This window comes from Eptesicus fuscus, chromosome 16, assembly GCF_027574615.1.
Source record: "Eptesicus fuscus isolate TK198812 chromosome 16, DD_ASM_mEF_20220401, whole genome shotgun sequence".
NCBI lineage: Eukaryota > Metazoa > Chordata > Mammalia > Chiroptera > Vespertilionidae > Eptesicus > Eptesicus fuscus.
Window position 1 is genome coordinate 66,300,187 of NC_072488.1, and position 21,208 is coordinate 66,321,394.

The window sequence follows — 21,208 nt, forward strand, 5'->3', positions numbered from 1 at the left end:
TGCACTCTGGAGAACTTGTGAAGAGGCTTTGTGCTGGAAGGAGAAGGCTCTGGAAGGCTCCAGTTATTTTGAGGACTGTAGGGCATGAACACTTTCAGGCTGTGACTCATCCCTTAGCCAGGACCACAGTTAACCCAGGTCAAGGACAATGCCCTGCCTTTAATGGTCTCCTACTAAGCCCTCTCATCTACTCAAAAGAGGAACTCATGGGTGCAGAAGAGATACTATGTAAACTGGCTAAGTTTCCAAACATAGGTATAGATAGAAGTTTTAGAAATTAGTACCAAGACAATTGTTGTCAAGATTTTGTAAACTAGCCACTCCCCTCAATCAGCGGAAGTGTTTCAATGGCTTCCTACATCAGTAAGGCTCCTCATTTTGGTTTCCAGGCCAGATCTCTGACCTCGGTAACCTGTGTTCTACACTTCTCAGGGCATGAATCATGCTCCTAGTGTTGTGGGAGAAGAATGGACTTGAGATCAGGCAGGCCAGGACTCCAAACTCTGTGTCTCAATTTGCTTACTGTATGACTTTGTGCAAGTCACCTACCTAGCTTCTCTGAGCCTCAGTTTTCTCATCCATGACATGGAAGTGATCAGAATAGACACTCTGTAGTATTGTATGGCTTCAAGATAATGTATATAAAGGATGTACAGTAAGTGTTGGATAAATAGCAATCCTTAATTTTATGTCTTTCAATTCCATCTTTTCAAATCCTTTCTGTTTAGACCACCCAGTTTTTCCTTCCTTAACGCCAGAGGCATTTTCAGTGCATACCACTCAGTGCAGCGGCCAGTGGTGATCTATTTTTCAGTTAGCCTGACCATGTCAGGGAAACTCCTGGAAGGCAAGACCCAGGCCATCCACATATTCTGCACCATAATCGTGCCAGGCTCATATTAATGCACCCCAAACTGAGCCAAACAGTGACCAACAGATAAGCTATTATAATCACTCCTGGCAAAGTAACCCAAAGCAAAGATCACTCTAGAGTCTATGTCATTGTTTGATGGGCAATGGGGTCTTTATGGGTTTCCTAACCACCTGGTGGTTCTTACTGCCCTTGAAAAAACTGACCAGGAGTTGGTGCCCGGCCTCGGTACCTTATTGCCTGTGGCAGTGTCCACCAGGAAGCCCAGGACCCTGAGAACCACGCTGCTCACTCCCACGGGACACTGGCTCTGGCTCACGTGTTTCAGCATCACCCAGCGGGGAGCCCCATGGGGGCTTTCATCCTCCTGAGATAGTGGAGAATCTGGAGGCTGGCAAGGTGCCTGGTCTGGCTGGATAAGAGACTGGTCATCTGGTGGCATCTCCTTGAGATTTCCCCCATCGTCGTCCACTTCCTCTTCTAAGCATGACTGCAGGATATGAGTCACATATTCCAAAAGCAGCAAGTGAAACAGGTGCCAGGATCCTACATATAAATAACAACCAAAGTGAATAACTCAATAGACAAATGACATTCGCTGTGAAACTAACAACTTTTCTGGGGCTTTTCACTCATGTGCCCTGGAGCCTCCCCTACCACTGATCCTGAGGGTCCTGGGTGGGCCTACCACCCATGTGGCCTTCCAGGTCAAGAGAACCCCAGCAAGGTGACCTCTGACAAGAAGCACAGAGAGTTCACTAGCCTGAGCCATGAAAGGGAAGTTAAGCCCCATCTGCTATGAAAGGGGGAAAGCAATTCCTATAGAGAAAGGGGTGCCATTCTCAGAGCAGGAGGAAGCGCCCCTCAGCTTCCTGTAGTTCGCACAGAGGGAAGCAAGGGAGAGGGTGGAAGGGAAGGTGCGGGCAGCGTGCAGAGGGGCCCTGCTGCCATCTGTGGGGATCAACATGCAGCCCATGCCCATTGCAGTCTGCATGGCTGCATCTCCTGCCAGGCTGTGGGTGAGGGATGGCGGCAGGTGCTCCGCATGGAGAGACATTCTCCCTCGGAGGCCTGTAGGGACTGTCATGGAGACTGGCCAGAGAGACAGGTGCACTGACTCCGCCGACTGCTCTCAACCCGAAGGCATTTGGTCATCCAGGAGACAAGAGTAAGTAATGTCCAGCTGAGAAGCAGAGGGGAGATCTGGCCTATTGAAATTTCTTAAAGTTAATTTTTTAATTCATGTAAAAGCACAAATCTTATACAGATATGAAGTGAACTTGTGTCAAATATTTTATGTAACTCATGAGTGGATGAAGGAACTGATAAGTTGTTGCAACTGGTTCAAAGGAGAAGTCAAAGTACCAAGCAGAGGTGGACAGCAGAGAGTTACAGAGACACGCAAAGGGTTCTGTCCCCGGGGTGGCCATTAGTGGCAGCCACTGGCACCAGCTTGCAATTCTGGGGCAGACTACCACCAGTATTTGCATTATAATTTTGAGAGTGAACCAGCAATCTTTTCTGTCAAAGAAAGGAGCTTGCTGCCATCTTAGCTTCTGCCATTTTGATATGACCTTCAGATTCTTAGGGGGCTACCATCTTAGGCTCTGCCTTGCTCCTCCCCTTCCTCTGAATTAGCCAATCGCACAATAATGTGAATCAGAGCTCTGAGCTCTGACCAATCAAGTCAGAGTCAGAGTGAGGGGCAGGGTAGACCGTGTCATGGAGTAACACCCGATCAGACTTCCCGTTTGGTGTGCTTTGCCCATGATTTTCAGCGGGCAACTGCACCTTTCTTCAGAAGTAAATTTGCCTTGCCGATCCAGTTTTGAGTGTTTGTCTCATTCTTGTAACACCGTTGACAAGCATTGCTAACCATTTGGGGACTGGTCTGAGATTTTGCCACTTGAGAGATTGGTTTGGATCCCCTCCCTAGGAGGGGTGCACCCCACCATCTCATCATGGTGGCCTCTGGGAGAGGGAAACCTACAATACTCCAAAATGGTGACAGACTCTGGAGGGAAGTTCAGTTGGCAATGCAGGGGGGAAGGGCACAAGAAAGGAAACTGGGAGACCAGGAGACTCTACGCATAGACCAAAGTACAGAAAATCTTTGGAAGGAAGTAAGTAGGAACTTGGTGGTCGGGACATCCCTGAGGTTGTGTGTGTGAATGAGATGCATCCCAGATGGGAAGCAAGTGTGGAGCTCTGATCTGTTCCAATGCCCTAGTTCCATTCTCCCTCAAGGGAAGTGGCAAGAGAGGGAGGAAGTGGATCTCGGAGGGTGCAAGAAATCTCCAATATGGGAGTTGAGCATGAACAGACACAAGGAACTTTCTGGGGATGGGAAACAAAATTTTAGGCCTAGGGAATACATTCCCCCAAAATAGTCCATTGGGAAAATGCTGAGGTTCTGGGAAGGGGCAGTCCCCAAACCAGGGACAGAAGACATTACTCTGCTTTGGTGGTTTTGTTAATGCAGGGCATTCTGTGGTGTCTGTGTGCCTGTAAATATTGTATATGAGAGTGTTTCTGCTGAGGGAGGAGAGAAAAATGGCAGCCAAATAGGCAGACGTGTCCTGAGCCTTATCCCAGAATAGATAGAAGGAGGAACTAAATGGTATGACATCTACCCAAAATTGGCAAAGTAGACACAGCTGGTGAGACAATTCACAGCCAGTAAGGGCAGGGGATGCCCAGAGAATGGTAGGATTGGGGATCTGGGCTGGAAAGAGAAGCATGACCACTAAGCCAAAAAGGTCAGAAGGAAGCTGCACGGCACCAAGTCCACATCCCTTGGGGACAGGTATAATACCCGACTGTGGAAAGGAAATCCACAGGGCTGCTGGCGGCTGGGGATTCTAGATCTAAGTCCACAGCTGTGAGAGGCTGCGCCCAGAAAAGTGGCCTGAAGAACTGCCTGAGCCGCACAGTGCCAGGGGGAGAGAAACTCACAGTCGAGTGGTTGTTTTGCCTCTGTTTGGTGTTTGCTTTTACTCACTAAACCCAGTTCATAGGACCCTTCAAATACAAACACTGACCCATAACTGAGGTGCAGGTGGAGGTGCAGACTTCTGGAGTTTGGGGAGAGGCTATAGAGGAGAGCAGGTTGGGGAGAAATTACCAGAAATCTGGCACTGAGACATTCCTGACCCTCCAGACCTAAGCAGACATTTTTCTCCTGAAGAGCCAGCCCCTCCCAGCAGCCTCAAGGCAGCAAATACAGCCACAACTAGCCTACACCCTGAGTGGTACAAAGGACACAAAAATTCTGAATAGCCTCGAAGAGCCCTCAGGGACTGGGTTGAAGAGAGGTCATTCAGTCCCAGAAAGTGATACAGCACCACCCCCACCTAAAGCCCTGTCAGAAACAGACACTTGAGAGATTAAGATTGACAGCAGGCAGATAGGCAAAGGAGGCAGGTTGGTCCCACCTGGGTTCAGCCAAGGCTGTGGAGACAGACACAAACAGAGGAGCAGTGAATTGTTTGGAACTTCAACACAGTGCTGACTACCTAACAGGAAACTGAGAAGTGGCAGACAGAACACAAGAATGGGGTCTTAAACCAGCTCCCATGGAACATTAAAACAGCTGAAGCAAACAACACTTCACTTTTTAATATTTTTATCTTTTATATTAAAACAAAAAAATTTTCTTCATTTTCTTTTTTAATTTTTTGTATTATTTTTCTATATTCTATTTTGTTTTTTTATTATTTTATTTTATCTTTTTTTCTTTTTCCCCCACCCCTTTCTTCCTCTCTTCTCCCTCTTTCATCCTGTTTTTCTCTTCTCCTATCCCCACTTTAATATTTCTCTTTCCTTTCTTTTTAACCCTTGTTAAAAATTGATGTTTTGCCCTAGCTGGTTTGGCTCGGTGGATAGAGCATTGGCCTGAGGACTGAAGGGTCTCAGGTTTGAGTCCAGTCAAGGGTACATCCCTGGGTAGCAGGCTTGATCCCCAGTGGGGGGCCTGCAGGATGCAGCCGATCAATGATTCACTGTCATCATTAATGTTTCTATCTCTCTCTCCCTCTTCCTTCCTCTCTGAAATCAATAAAAATATATATTTTTTAAAAAATTGATGTTTTTATCTGTTTTATTGATGTTATTATTGTAGTCTCTATTGGCTTACTCATATATCTAATTTCCTCTCCCCTGCTCCAAGTCTATGCACCTTCTCCTTTCTCTTTCTTTGCTAATAAATTTTTTGATGCTTGTTTTTCCTCTCCTCTCTTCCTCTCTTCTCCTAATTGCTTAATTAGTTTCACTCACAAACTCAAGCCTACCTGCTCTCTCCTCTATTCACCTTTTCAAAAAATGGATGAATAAATTTTAAAATCTTATTTTTTTGTTTTATTTATTTATTTTTATTTTCTTCTTACCCACTCATTCTCTTTCTACCTCCTCTATAGTGAACCATGGTCCTTCCCCTATTCGTTCAATTCCTTAACCTTACTTTCTGTATATAAGCTCTGCCTCTTCATGTCCTGCCCCCATTTTTTGGGTGTTTGTTTTTTGCATCTTTTGGTTTATCTGTTTGTTTTGTGGTATTTTCTTCCCATTTATATTTTTTATTCTTTTTCTTTTCTCTCTCACCATTTTTCTTTTCTTGATATCATTTTTCCCTCTTTTATCTCTACTACTCCTTTCTCTGGTGGACACTTTTATTGGGGTGATCAGTGTCATGAGTACATTCGTGTTTTGTTCCCTTTGTGTCGTGTCTTGTCAAGTTGTATTTTGTGCTGTTCAGTCAATGTGGTAGAGAGTGAGCCACATAACTAGACACCCTGATAGGAGACTCCATCTACAAATGGGACAATAACAGTCAAGACCTAACCATACCAAGAAATAGGGAATATCACGAATACCCAGACCAGAAGACCAGAGAGATTGCACCACTTGGTCCCAAAACACATCTATATAAGATAACTCAAAAAATCTGGGTGGCATTGCAGTTTGATCTAATACATAGAAACAATCACAAAGGAACAGAAAAAATGGGGAGACAAAGAACCCCATATGAAAGAAAAGGCAGAATCACCAGAAAAGGAAATGAACTAAATGGAGCATGTTTTCATATGTCTCTTGGCGTTCTGTATCTCCTCTTTTGAAAAGAATCTATTTAGGTCCTTTGCCCATAAAAATTTTAGAAATATCCAATTAGTGTCATTTGCTGACCACACCCAAGGATAAATGGAGTTAAATTTTTTTTCTTGACCTAAAATCAGCTTTCAATGATTCCAATAGGCCCTGGAATGCCCCCAGACCTCCCTACAATGGAAACTAGAGGACAATTACTTAAGAACTATGTACTGGGTATCTCTTCTACTTTAATCTCTCTCAGGTTAGAAGGCCTCCTGGCTCAAAGCCCTCCTGTTGAGGTTCTGGTTCATCGCCATCAACCAGTAGACTATGTCTATTCTAATAAAGACTTGGGAGGGAAGCAAGTTAGAACCCTCCTGGGAAGGACCCTACCTGTCTTGCTTACCACAGAGACTGCTGTTCGTACTGCAGAGTGAGGTTGGACCCATCACACACGGGTTAAGGGTGGACATGCCTCAACTTGGACAGCCATACCAGGACATATCCCCTTGAAATTGATGCTAAAAACTGAGCTGTCTTAATAACCATTATGTACTGGGCTCTATTTGCTTTAGGGATCTGGCAAATTGCAGGGACTTACAATATGGGCTGGAGAAATGTGTACAATCTGGATCATGCTTACCCAGATAAGTTATTGATTATAGATAACTTGAATGACTTGGATATTTCAGCCTTTAGGCCAAAAGATTGGCTAGGACTAGATTTAGGAGTAGATGTCACAGGACAAGATCCCCTAGGCCACTGCCCCCACCATGCGAATGCCTGGTGGAATGGATTAGGTATTCTGTATACACCTTAAATAAAAGTGACTGTTATGCTTGTGCGGCAGGAAGGCTAGAGATCCATACTGTCAAATGGACCTCTGACAGTAACAGGATGGAATGTGTGCTTGTCCTGTACCTGGAGAAAACCGCCTGGGGAAATGCTTCCGGTAAAACTCTTGCCCTGTTGTTCCCATACTACAGAGGTAAAGAGCTAGGACCCCCCCAAAACTATCCAGCCCCCATCCTCCAATGTACTAGTAAACTATACCTCCTGCCTCTCAAGGTAGAGGGGGAACAGTACTCAGAGTTTATGAGAAATTTATCTGGATGTGTAAATGGCCGAGTATCCTCAGAAGCCCATCATGCTGTACTGCCGATACCCTGTGCTGATGTCTGGTGGTGTTATGGGAACCCTGACTTCTGGCCTTGCCCAGCAAATGGAGTAGAACTTGCCCGCTGATACAATCAGCTATCCCTTTCACTTTGGCATATCGTAAACCTTTTTCAATGGACAGACAGACTAGGAAGAGGAGAGAGAGTCCAGGGGGCTCCTTTGATCCCCAGATTTATATGGATCCCATTGGGGTTCCAAGAGTCGTCCTTAAAGAATTTAAAGCTAGGAATCAGATAGAAGCAGGATTTGAGTCTGTATTTTTCTGGTGGCCAACTATTAATAAGAATGTAGATTGGATAAACTATCTATACTAATAAAAGGGTGATATGCTAATTAGACCGGGTTGACTGGCCATCTTTTGGATGTCCGACTTCCTTCTGGACAAAGCCATGGTGGTGGGGGGCGAGGCAGAGGAGGTTAGGGGCGATCAGGCCAGCAGGGGAGGGCAGTTGGGGGTGAGATCAGGCTGGCAGGGAAGGGCAGTTGGGGGTGATCAGGAAGGCAGGAAGAGGCAGTTAGGGGGGATCAGGCAGGTAGGCAGAGAGGTTAGGGGCAATCAGCCAGGCTGGCAGAGCAGGTAGGTGAGCAGTTAGGAGCCAGTGGTCCCAGATTGCGAGAGGGATGTCCCTGATTGGAGGGGGTGCAGGCTGGGCTGAGGGAAGGCCCCCCCCCCGATGCATGAATTTCATGCACCAGGCCACTAGTCCTATATAATAAAGAGCTAATATGCAAATGGTCATCAAGCCCTAGCCCTAGGGCCAGGGGACCTGAGGTAGAGCCCCTCATCCAGTGGGGCTTGATGGAGGACCTGAGGCTGTGCCTCGCACCCAGCAGGGCTTGACGGGAGACCTGAGGCTGCGCCCTCCACCCAGAGGGGCTTGACAGGGGTGGAGCAGGCCAGGTCTGGGTCTCGTGTGATTTTGAGGTGCACATGGATGAGCGGGAACTTGACTCTGGGTTCCACAGCATGCCCCAGACTCTGACAGGAGGGAGATTTTCATATATATTTTACTAATTTTCTTTCATCTCTGACATTTCTATTATAGAGAAAGGGCAAATAGCAATATTAAAATATTTCCTCTAATTCCTTTTTAATGTGCACAAATTTTGTGCACAGGGCCACTAGTATCCTATCTAATAAAAGAGTAATATGCAAATTGACCATACCTCTGCTACACCCACAAGCCACGCCCACCAGCCAATCAGGAGTGAATATGAAAATAAACTCAACCAAGATGGCTGCAGCCATGGAGAACAGGAGAGAGGCTTGGGTTTCCCTGGCAATGGAGGAAGCCAAGCTTTCTGCCTGCCCTTGCTGGCCTAGGCCTCCACTCAATGCTACAAAGTTTCAATGATAGAAGATAAATAAATCCTAACAAAAATGTCGGCAGCCACAGAGTTGGAGAGAGCAGGAGGCTAGGGTTGCCCCCGGCAATGGAGGAAGCCAAGCTTCTGCAGCCCTGGCCAGCCTAGGCCTCCACTCCAGGGTACAAAGTTTCAATTATAGAAGATAAATAAATCCCAACAGAAATGGCTGCCACCACGGAGAGAGCAGAAGGCTTGGCTCTGCTCCAGGCTACAAAGTTTCAATTGTAGAAGATAAATAAATCCCAGATACCAGGGCCTCGGCTTGGGTCGCCGGGGGGCATGGCCAGCCTGAAAACCACCACAGGCCCCTCGCCCAGGCCGCCCCACACCCCAAGGGAACCCCCACCCTGATCCGGGACACCCTTAAGGGCAAACCAGCTGGCCTCCACCCATGCACCAGGCCTCTATCCTATCTAATAAAAGAGTAATATGTAGATTGACCATCACTCCAACACACAAGATGGCTGCCCCCATGTGGTCAAAGATCCTGCCCCCCATGTGGACACAAGATGGCCACCACAAAATGGCCAGCAGGGGAGGGCAGTTGGAAGGGACCAGGCCTGAAAGGGAGGGCAGTTGGAGGCGATCAAGCCTGCAGGGGAGGGCAGTTAGGGGTGACAAGGCTGGCAGAGGAGGAAAGTTGGGGGTGACCGGGCCTGCAGAGTAGGGAAGTTGAGGAGGACCCAGGCCTGCAGGGGAGAGCAATTGGGGGGGACCAGGCCTGCAGGGGAGGGCAGTTAGGGGTGACCAGGCCTGCAGGGGAGGGCAGTTAGGGGCAAACAGGCTGGCAGGAGAGCAGTTAGGCATCAATCAGGCTGGCAGGGGAGTGGTTAGGGGGTTATCAGGATGGCAGGCAGAAGCAGTTAGGGGCAATCAGGAAGGCCAGCAGGCGAGCAGTTGGGAGGCAGCAGTCCTGGATTGTGAGAGGGATGTCCGACTGCCCATTTAGGCCTGATCCACCGGCAGTTGGACATCCCTCGAGGGGTCCCAGATTGGAAAGGGTGCAGGCTGGGCTGAGGGACACCCCCCTCAGTGCACGAATTTCATGCACTGGGCCTCTAGTTTATTATAATCAGCAGAGTTTGTCAATTACACTAGAAATGCTATCAAGGGAACAGCTGAGCAATTAGATGCAATCAGCAGAATGACCTGGGAAAAACCAATCTGCCTTGGATATGATTTTAGCAGAAAAGGGCGGAGTATGTGTCACAATAGGAGGTCGGTGCTGTATCCTTAGTAATACGGGGTCTGATGGCACCATAACCAAAACCCTCCAAGTTTAACAAACCTTGCCCATGAATTAGCAGAGAACTCGGGGAGAGAGGCCCCTTTGCTAGTCTAATGGAGCAGTGGGTTGGGAAATGGAAAGGAACAATGGCTTTAGTCTTGACCTCTCTTATTGTGTCATTGGGGTCATGGCAGTAATAGGATGTTGCATTACTCCATGTATGAGAGGCCTTATCCAAAGGTTAATTGAGACTGCAGTAACCAAACAAACCCCAGTCACAAACCAGCAGAATAATCTCCTTCTTCTAGATCCTGCAGAACATGAAGGTCAAGACTGCTAGCCGAATTTGAAGAAAGGAGTCAAATAACAAAAAGGGGCAGGGGATTTTGAGAGTGAACCAGTGATCTTTTCTGTCAAAGAAAGGAGCCCACCGCCATCTCAGGTCCCGCCATTTTGATATGACCTTCAGACTCTCAGGAGGCTACCATCTTAGGTTCTGCCATTTTGATTATGACCTTCAGACTCTCAGGGAACTACCTTCCCCTTCCTCTGAATTAGCCAATCGAACAATAATGTGAATCAGAGCTCTGAGCTCTGACCAATCAAATCAGGGTCAGAATGAGGGGCAGGGCAGACCACGTCAGGGAATAAAACCTGCATGGACTTCCCGTTTGGTGTGCTTTGCCCATGATTTTCAGCCGGCAACTGCACCCTTCTCCAGAAGTAAATTTGCCTTGCTGACCCAGTTTTGAGTGTTTGTCTCATTCCTGTGACACTGCTGATGAGCTTTCTAATGTTATCAGTTGATACAGGGTTGTAAAATAATTAAGACAATGAAAGGTGGGGACACTCAGAAGGGGTGCTAAACCTTTTTGCTCATTTCAAAGCCCTTTACTGCAGTGGTTGCCAACCGGTGGTCCGAGGATCACTGGTGGTCCGTGAGGTCTGAAAGGTTGGCGACCGCTGCTTTACTGCATATTACTCCTGGATGGCCCTGTCGTGAAGATACTGGCTTGGTGGGATGGCATGACCTGGTCTGGAATGAACCTGACTAACCTGTTTAACTTGGAACCACGGTCCATGTGATGAGGAAAAGCCGCTGGTGCTAATACTTTACTTCATGAGGAGGTCCAGAGAAGGTAGTGAGGGCAAAGCAACAAACACACACTGGGTTTCTTCCCATGACTGCACAGGAATCGCTGTCATTTTAGTGCTGAGGAGCATTGGCATAAAGCAGAGTCCTGTTGGGCACCATTGAAAGGAAGGGCCTCACGCAAACGGTTGTCACCTACATGGCAGCTTACAGCGCCACCCTGGACAGAGCTCCAGAATGTTTGCAAGACTGACCCAAAGTGGTGCTGGTCTGGTCTTCCTGCCACTGGGAGGGCATGGGCAGCCTGTGGAGCAGGCTCCTCCCTGATGAGTGTGCGAGCTCACAGGGCGAAGACCACCTGTCTTCCACTGCTCTCTGCCCAGTGCCCAGCAAGGTGCCTGGGACTTGTTGGGGACACAATAAGTATCTATTGAGATGAATGATCCTTTTGTGGACCAAAGGCCACATGCTACCCTGACAAGCTCAGGGGAGGCCTGCATGGCAGTCTCACAAACTTGAAGACCTACAGTAACCACAAAGGATGGTCTGAAATTAAACATTAAAGGTAGGTAGTCATATCCTAGGCCGGTTTTTGCCTGACAAGGTTAATTTTTACCTTACCTGAGCCTATTGTTTTTTTGCATGTATGATAACATACCTATGAAATGTCAGAGTAACTTGTAATTTCCCTTCCCCCGCCCCAACCCCTGGGGCACAACCAAATGAGCCTGGGCACCAGAAGGGAGATCATAAATTTCTTCATTGTTATTGTTATCATGTTAATTGTTGACTGTTAACTATCCTGTATCCACTTAAGTAATGTGTCTATCATTTTACTTCTTACCCAATCCCAGAGCGCACCCCCCACCACCACCACTTTGCTTTCTCCCGCCTCCCTAATCTACCACCAGTGGATTTCATGTAACCCACTTACGTCTCCTCCCTTGATGTAAAGTATAAAATAAGGTGAACAACCACCATTCTCCTGAGCATTATCCCAATCCAATCCATTGAGATTCTGCTTCTGGGCAGTTGTTGACAGTTTGGCTCAAATAAACTCACAAAAATTCTTTACAGCTTTGAATGCTTTTACGTTAACACTTTCCATGGGGCTGGAGGGCTCTGTGGTGAGGTTTTCTTCCTACAACTCTGCTGCTCTGCATCCGAGCCATTGAGGTGACAGATGTGAGCTCCGAAAAAGAACGGTCATCTATTTGACCAGAAAGTTTGCAAAATAGATACTACTTCACTCTTTCTGCCATCTGCAAACATCAGTGACTTTACCAATTGTTACTCCTTAAAGTTAAACATGGGTGCCCCAATCACTAATTTTTTCTCCATCCTACTTACCTGCCTTGGTGCTTTTCTCAAAATGTCCCAAAGCACACTACTCAAAAGCAAGGGGGTGCTTCCTACCGTCCAACAACGAGGAATGGGAAGCAAAGTGTGGCCAGGCTGTTTGGTGGGAACTATTCTCATGTTGCTATTTTCAAAAGCTGCTATAGTTTTGTACAGTTTTCTGTGTCTATGTTGTATTTTACATAAATTGTACATGGCAATATGAAACATTCTTAAAGGTAGTGTAGGAAGCGGTTATAGGGTTCAGCCTCGGACTGACCTGTGGCAGGGTCACAAACAAGTTCGTTTGGAGGGCAGAACCCTCCCAGCATAATTAAGCCTGATCCTGTAACTGATCCCTAGATCCTTCCTGGGTAGCTTGTGGACTGTGGGAGGGGCAGCAAGTGCTGCCAAAACAAGTGAAACTTACAAGAACATTGTTAATTGCCTTGTTTGTCCCTGATGATAAATAAAGCCTCAGCTTTGCAGTCTGGATCTGTTCTGTGGCCTCAGTCAGGCACAGAAAGATCCACCCAGCCCCAGCTTTCAAATCTATCTCTCCTCTCTTTATTTCTAATATTTCTCAATCCCTGGCCGCCTCCACTTAGAACCGGTTCGTTCATCTCTCTTTCTGCGTGGGTCGCAGAAAAGGGAGATCCCCGCCATGTCTGGCCCCCGCCACATCAGGCCCCCGCAAGGTAGAACAATGTTTTGCATTCTCTGACTCACCGAAACTGTCTCTGTGGCGGAGAGTCATGGCTTTGCTCACCGTGGTGAGAACGAAATTCCAGCGCAGCTGGAAGCTGGCAGCCAATCTGATGAACTCCTCTTTGCTTCTGCTTGGCTATTACATTTTTGCAAGAAAAAAAAATCAAGATTTTATGACAAAATGAAGGAGAACACATTTTGAAATGCACACATTTGCCAGGTACTGACGTTCATGTGGTCCGATGAGAAGAGAAAGAAGAAATAAGGCAAGAAGGGAGCAGTGACCCACCAACCTTTTTCTTATTTTGATCCATCTCCTCAGAAATGGTTCCAGGGCAGAACCCCTGATGCTGGTGGAGAGAAGAAAGGAGGTGGAAAACTGGCTTCTTTTTCTTTCTTAAAAAATTATACACAAGTTTTAAAATGAGTTCACTTGTGAATCGTGTCAAAGAAATCCTTCAGGGACAGCCTCACCAAATCCACTTGGCAGTTAGTTGCTATCCAGAGGGTCGGTGGACATTTTGTCCTTGCCAAGTCTGCTATTGTGAAAAAGTGGCCGAGGCCCATAACAATGAGCAGCAGTGGTGCTGACATTGGGAAGCGCAGAACTGACCACTGCACTATGTGAATTATCTGAGGACTGGCAGGTCCCACCGGTGTGTCTGGTGGAGCCGAGGGCATCTGACAGCTCGAGTGGCACTAAACTGGCAACAGTGAGATGCTTCTGCATGCAGACAAAGAGACTCTTCATGTAGATGGAGAGTCGCCTTGGGCCACACTTTAAATGCATTACAAGCAATGGAGTCATATTAATCTCACAGGCACGTGTTGGGATGAATGGCCCTGAAGGCCCCCTGAGTCTCATCATATGAATGTGAACCACCCACTGGCTCAACCCAAGTCTCTGAAGAAGGAATAGAGAGGCTGGTTAGACATGAGGACACCCCCTTTCTCATCTTCCCATCAGCCCCCACGGAACCCCCCACCATGTACTGAATGAAGGGTTTCCTGGGCTTTGGGTAGCAGCATCCTCCCCACATGACTCTGACCACCTGGGCTGGAGTTTCTGATCACCTGGTACAGGGCTCCTGGAAGGAACCGTGGGTTCAGCAAACACAAGGACACTTTAAAAAGCACCGCGAGAAGGAGCTCTGGTGGTTGGCACGCTCTGCATTGAGCACTCCTCTGCCCACACCAGTGTGGCACCTCAGGGTCCTACATTTAGAAATTCTCTTGGGCCCGACCGTGTGAGATCCAGGAGGATGGAACACGTGACACAATTGAACTCCCCTCTAGCAGGCTGCCAGATGGGAAGGGCTGGAGCCATTAGTCACCTCTGCCAAGCCCAAAGATTTACATTTCAGCCGTTTGAGTATTTTATTGGCAGTAGTGTTTTGCTTTGTTTTATCAGCCAAGCTGTTTTACAAGAACAAGCTATTCAAAGGCAAGCAGGTACAAAATACCATCTTGCTAACATGCCTCATTTGTGAAGCTGAATACGTGATGATGACTTGGGAGACACGCGGTGTTACATGGTTTAGATGGAGCCCGAGCCCGGGGTTGCTTGGAGGTAGGGTTGCTCTTAAGGGGCTCAGGGGCTCAGCTCAGTGAGTTAGAGGCTGAGCAAGAGGAATGGAAGGTTTGACCAGTGACAACCTAGCCAATGAGTGAACGTCTTGGTGGCAATGCAGCTCCAGACACATTTCCACTGCTACCAAGAAGCTCTGCCAGAGATCACCAAGGACCATGCATACCACTCAGAATCTGCATGATGGTTTCCAAGAAGCAAAGTAGACACAGACACCTGCCCAGAGTGGGAGCCAGCTTTCCCGTAGAGCATTCTGGTTCATCTCAATGAGGTTTTCAACCCCAGTGCCCCCTGCAGTCTTTATGAATGAGCCCAGTTATTACCTCTGCCCTTTCTCATGGACTAGGAGGACAGGGATACGGGCAAGGCCAGGTGGGGAGGGAAGAGGAGAGAAAGAAATGTGACTGAGGCTTAAAAGAGGGAGCTCCGCAAGCCCAGCTCCCAGGGCCTCGCCTCCAGTGTTGGTCTGCTCCCGGATGTCCTCTTCTTCCCTACATAGGCCCTCCACGCTCCGCACGCTCACTGTGCCCAGGCGCATGGCCTTCTCTAGGGAATGGCGTCTTGTTATGTTATTTTCACCCCATCTGTCCTTCTTGTCCCAATTTAAACCACCTCCTTCATCAAGGCCCTTCATAACTGCTCAGCCTGCAGAGGGCAATGCCTCAGGTGGGAGGCCCTGGCTACCTTGTTTTGGTCTCCAATCTAATGCACAGCCCCAGGCCCGCCCCCCCCCCCTCCCCCATGCGCCCACTGGGCCAAGGGTGCTGTGGCTTTCTCTAATGCACTTTCAACTCTGCAAGTGTGATTGCTGATGCAGCTGGTGCTGATGATTGAGCCCAACAAGGACCCTGTTGAAGTAACTCTCAATTTGGTCATCCAGAAGGACCCAATTCACCCACATTCAACACCAATTCTTCTCTGATCCTGTAAAATCAAGCCTGATGCTTTACTGGGATATTTCTGCAAAATACACAGACAAGTACTGTTCTCCCCTAACAGAGAAAAGCACGCCTCCTATACACTCTCGCTTGGTGCACTCACACTCACCCATGGCCACTGCACACACGCTCATTTACCTCACCTGCACATACAGGCCCATTGCACACATACAGTACACACCTGAGCCAGCACATGTGCGCACCTGCACACACACCTGCCTGACATACCAGCTTCTAATCCCTGCCTGCCGCAGGAGTGAGACACTGCTTTTCTGTCCTCGGCACCCACACCAGCCTTGACACACTATGGCCAGAGAAACATCTTTTTCATTCCACTGGGTCATGGGCACTTGGTGCTATTATGTAACTAGAATGATCAACACATACTTCTTCCCCTAAAAAAATATGGTTTTGTACCTGGAAGACAAATGTTTGGAGATTTGAAGACAGACAATTCAGGAATACATGGAGGTCTGTCGATGTTCCCAGCAAAGAAATTAAACTGCTTAAACCTGTAAAGACACAGAACAAACAGAAAGATTGCTAGCCTTCCGAAGGGCAGCCACAGAGTCTGTGACGCCACCCCAGGAGCCCCAGCTATTGCATCCCCTCCTTTTTCACTTCCCATTGCCACCAATAAAGGCCGTTCATACTGTTGTAAAATTTAAAAAAATAAAAAAGATTGCTAGCAACGCAACAGAATTTTGCTGTAGGTATTTGTAGGCTGGGTAACAAATGGGACACCATCTGAGCAATAGTTCAAAAGCACCCCCTGCGGCTTCGCACCCAATTTGAACACAAAGGATACATTCTAAGTCCAGATTTGTCACATCTGTGGTCATACAGTTCAGAGTTCTATGGTCTTGCCTCCTAGGAAGCCGCTGCCACTTGTTGAATTGGAAATAAATATTTCGAAATAATAACTACACCTTGTAATTAATTCCACAGACCTGGCTCCAGATGAGCTCATTGCATGATGCAGACATGACCTCGCCTATCCATGTCATTTTCATTAAAGTAGTAGTCTACTCATGTCCTTCACTGAGGGATGTTCAGTGCCTTGCTGGGCTGCAGGCTCAGTGCGGACATGAGGGGTGGAGCCTGAGCATGTGTGACGTGGGGACTGGAGTCCATCAGCTGCATGGGCAGCACTGAGTGCGATGAGCCAGCCTTTGCTCTCCCGCCTCCTGGGTGCTGTTGGGTGCCAAGCAGAGTATAGAAAACCCACTCGGTTGCCTTGGCCCTGGCTGAGGCTTGGTCAGGATTCACCTGACAGATCTTCCAGGCATATCTCGAGCATTTGCCTGCCAGTGGCTCCCAGCATGCCAGGCTCCCTGCTGGCTCTGTGTCCTCGTGGAAGGACCCCCAAGGATGCCAACAGGCGTACAGGAGCCCTGGGGAGGCCGAAGGCATCTCGGCAGACACCGAGGAGAGAGGCCTCATGTCTTCCTGGGCCTCCCTGGGGGCAAGAACAGGGTTTGAGCAACCACCTGAGATTTCTGGGGGAGCCAGTAGCCCAGGAGGGGACCCTTTGAGTTCCTATAATCAGCATTGCTCTCCACAGCTTTACAACTTGCTGGCTTAGGTGTTCACTTTTTTTTAGAGAGAGAGAGTGAATGGGAAAGGGAGAGACAGAGAAAAACATCAATGTGAGAAAGACACATCTATTGGTTACCTCCCACACACGCCTTAACCAGGGCTTGGGATCAAACCTACAACCAAGGCACGTGCCCTTGACCAGAATCGAACCTGTGACCCCTCAGTCCATGGGCTGATGCTCTAACCACTGAGTGAAACAGGCTATGGCAGGTGTTCACCATTTAGTTACTGGTTTGGTCCATAGGGGAATACCTAGGGGAGGAGCTAGGATTTGGGATAGTGACAGAGCAGGGGAGATCATCAAGGGAGCGGAGGCTGGGGCGCATGAGCAGAGGCTGCTTACCAACAGGGATGGATCTATTTCAGTATTTCACTAACTGGTACAACCTACCAAAGTCAGCCCTATTTCAAGGTCAAAGAAAGAGGACAGGATAAGCTGTGCTTTGCATGCCTTGCTGAATCCGTGTCCATCAGCTCATGAAATACTGAAGAGCTCCCATGTGTTGGGTGGACAAAGATGAAAGACAGCACTGACCCCTGAAGGAGCGCGCAGGTACGGTACAGGGAGGCAGCTTATGCAGGGCTGAGTGCACCGGGGTGAGGTTCCGCCCACTAGGAAGAAGCTGCTAGACCTTCCGGGGCATCGGGCAGGCATATCTGCAAAGGGCAGAAAAGGGAGCGTAGTCCCCACAGCCACCAGGCAGCACCCTCTGACAAAGGCCTAGAGACGGGCCTGGAGGCTGGGGGAGGGGCGCCAGTGCTCTGCAGCTCCCTCCTGAAGCAGCTCTCAGAGCCCCCCCGCCCCCCTCAGCTCCCCGGGTGGCAGTGGGGAGAGCACCTTCTCTGGTCCAGGCTCCTCCCAGGAGGACTGTCAGCAGCTCGCAGAGCTCTTTGTGGAAGAAATATTTTTTGTTGAAAAATAATTACAATTATCAGATATTAAAGGGGCAAGAATATCCACCTGCGTCATATCACTGGTTTGCAAAGTAGTGAAATACAGTAAAAGCACATGGTTCACATTGTTAAGTGATCCTAACAGTTGTGCCAGCAGAATCCGCTGGGCAGAGCTGATGCAATCCCATTCAGACAGGAGAGCAGAGGTGCTGAGCGGTACCAGCCTGATGCGACCTTTCCCCCAAAGTGACGCTCCAGGGTGATTTCCAGAAACAATCATTGTCAAGCAGCACCACTCATCTGCTCATTTATTCACTCAACAAACACGTGCCAGCACTGACTGCTGATGGACACTGGGGACCCCCTGGAAGAGCATTCTCGGGGCATTCCTTGCCCCCTGCAGGGGAGATAAATTACAACAGCAATGAGTGACCTGTGTTCTACCTCTCCTAAGAAACTCCTAAATTAGTGCAGGCTCTGCGGCCCCCATATGCCACACAGTCCATAAAGAGGAAGAAGGACGCTCACATTTCACCTCCATGCTCTCCAGGCCATCTGTGCTGCTCCGGTGACTTGCCAGGGCTTTTGTAGAAACCTCCATGATGCCCTGCAGGTCCGACTTCAGGAGGCTGACTCGCCTGTTATTCTCCAATACCATTCTCATTGTCTAAGCAGAACGGGAAGCACACTTCATTGAATCTTGTCATTTTACTTCCCTAATCCCCCATCCAAATTAGCAAGATGTATTGTTATTGAGAAGAAAAAAAAGGTGGATTTGGGTATTAACCACTAAAATAAAATCCTCAGTGACAGCAAAAAGGTTCCAATTCACACAACCTAGAGCCGCTTTTCTGAAAAACAGCACTTAGAATGCTTCCCCTCATAGCAGACATGATTAAGGCTCTGAGGACTCTGAAGCTCTTACTCTCCCTGCTCTCCTCTACTCTTCCTACTCTCCTCTCCTCTCCCTGTTCTCCTCTCCTCTCGCTGCTCTCCTCTCCTCTCCCTGCTCTCCTCTCCTCTCGCTGCTCTCCTCTCCTCTCCCTGCTCTCCTCTCCTCTCCCTGTTCTCCTCTCCTCTCCCTGCTCTCCTCTCCTCTCCCTGCTCTCCTCTCCACTCTCAATGCATTTAGATCCTGGGAGCTGGTTTCCTCAGCTGTCCAATGGGAACAATCCAGTCCCCTATATTTTAGTGTCTGTAGGTTGTCCTCACATCCCTAGAGTCCCCTCATCTTGCAGAGGAGAAAAGCAAGGGTGCTTGCGGGCATGAAGTAAATCTCCCCAAGTGACAGGCAGTATAAAGACGGACCCGAGTCAGGAATGGAGACAGTAATCCGGAGGCCCAGTTGAGCACCCCTGAGCTGAGACTGATTGGGACCAAGTGACAATCCTTGACTCTGTCCTGATGGCACCCACAGGATTTCCAAGCAGATTCCTGAGTGGCCCACTTCCAGCATCTATACCCTTCTTCTCTCATCCCTCTAACACCAAGTGGGATAATCAATCAAGGAGAGAAGGTTGGAGTCGAGGCGCCTGGCAGCCAGGACACACCATGCCCACAGGGCCACGTGCAGGAGGAAGGGCTGCGTCCGCCTGTCCCAGGCTCTGCTACAGGGCCCATCACTCCCAGACCGCTGCCTGGCTGACCCCTCCCCAGGTCTCCCTGGGAAACTTGAGAATGGTGGCCTGTGCCCCCTGCTTCTGTCCGAGCAGAGAGCTGGTGACTGGGGCCCTTCTGAGGAGGCGAGGCGAGGCTGGGCTTCTGTGGCCCAGCAGGCCTGCCAGTCAGTGGCCAGAAAGGCCCTCCTGTCTGCCCTCTGGGCGGAGGGAGCACCCACCTTGCTCTGAGGACAGACTTGCAGCTTTCACTGCAGAAAACTGCTTTGTGCCCTCCTGTCTGGTTGGCAGGAACCTACCTTTGCCATGTTGGAAAGGTATGTCTTTCTTCTTAGTCTTTTGACAAACACAGTAACTTCTGTTAAGAACAATACACACGACCATTACTGATACTGTAGCGCCATGTCCTTACATAGGATGGCGGGGAATACAGGGCCTGCCTCCCACCCAGAGAGGCCTCCACACAGCCTGGCCTTTCCACTGCGCCTGGGCTCTTTCCCAAATGGCTGGGAGGTCTTGGCAGGGGCGACTTGACTAAAATGCTCCCCATCCATCCCAGAAAAATTATGTAATCCCAAGCATCGGTCACGCCTGCTTAAAGGAGTTTAGGATTTTTGCCTGGAAACCCCGAGTCCCCAAACTTTCTCATTTCTACAGGGCCCACCTCAGAAAACAGCCAAAGGAAAGCAAAGGATAAAAAGAGAAACACACAGAGAGGAGCATGCTCCCCTCTTGAACGTATTCAGTGTTTGCCCCGAGATGTTGGCCAGCTGTTAGCTGAATTGTTGGATGAGAGGAGGGCAGCTTCCACCTTCAAGGGGCTCAGCCTCTGAAAATGGGTTCCCAGATATGCAATGACTTGCTCCCTGGCACTCTGTGGGCAGAGAGGAAGATGGTGAGGGGCTCAGTGGAGGGATGGCCTTGTCTGAGGATGGTATCAGAGACTAATTCACTTAGAAGGTGACACTCAAGGAGGGCTTGAACAGGTAAGGTGGAGCTACCCTGGGAATGGGGGTACGAGAGGCAGTCTTGGCAGGAAGAGTGGCAGGAAAGGCCTTGCTGGGGATGGCCAGTCTTGTGTTGCTGGAGAGCACTCTGGGAATGGGGACCAGAGGCCAAGCAGTGAATGACTTTGCACAGTGAATACAGAAGAATGGACCCTTCAGGGGGTGGGGCCTATGAAAGGCATTTCATTGATCAAATCACTGTTTTAGAACAATCATTGGGTCTAGAGGGGAGGTGACTGAGGTTGGAGGCAGGATGGTGAATTCACTGGGAAGCTCTGAGTAGGCGAGAGGAGGAAGGAGCGGCTCTGAGGGGAGTTAGGCATTGGTCACGTGGCCCCAGGGAAAGGAGCAGGCTTCTTCTGCCTTTCACAGCAAGACTGCACTTTCTCTCCGCAGTGCCCCACCCTGCTGCCTTTTTGGCTGGCACCAGCTTGGCCAGCTGAAAGTTTCCAAGTGGGTCAAACTGGGATTAAGATTGCCAGTATGAGTACTGAACACAGCCAGGTGCAGGGGTGGTGGGTAACAATTAGACATGGTCCTATTCTGTGGCCCTCTGAGAAGCCAGCAAACAACGTGCAAAGAGTTAGAAAAGAGGAGTGCGATAACTGGGAGGGCATGGTGATGGCGTGGCCCGAGGTGGCCCAGGAACAATAGGACTGGGTGGGGCGGGCCACTGGAGAGAACTCTAGGCAACGA

General features: G+C 48.9%; 1 protein-coding gene across 1 annotated transcript in view; it reads right to left on the reverse strand.

The window, feature by feature from the left end:
• RFX8 (regulatory factor X8) overlaps positions 1–21,208 on the reverse strand; it is an 87,100-nt gene that overhangs the window by 3,696 nt on the left and 62,196 nt on the right. The window contains 5 exon segments of the mRNA XM_008153434.3: positions 1,104–1,417; positions 12,892–13,006; positions 15,814–15,908; positions 18,418–18,556; positions 19,805–19,863. Of these exon segments, the coding sequence (XP_008151656.1) occupies positions 1,104–1,417; positions 12,892–13,006; positions 15,814–15,908; positions 18,418–18,556; positions 19,805–19,863 (722 nt within the window).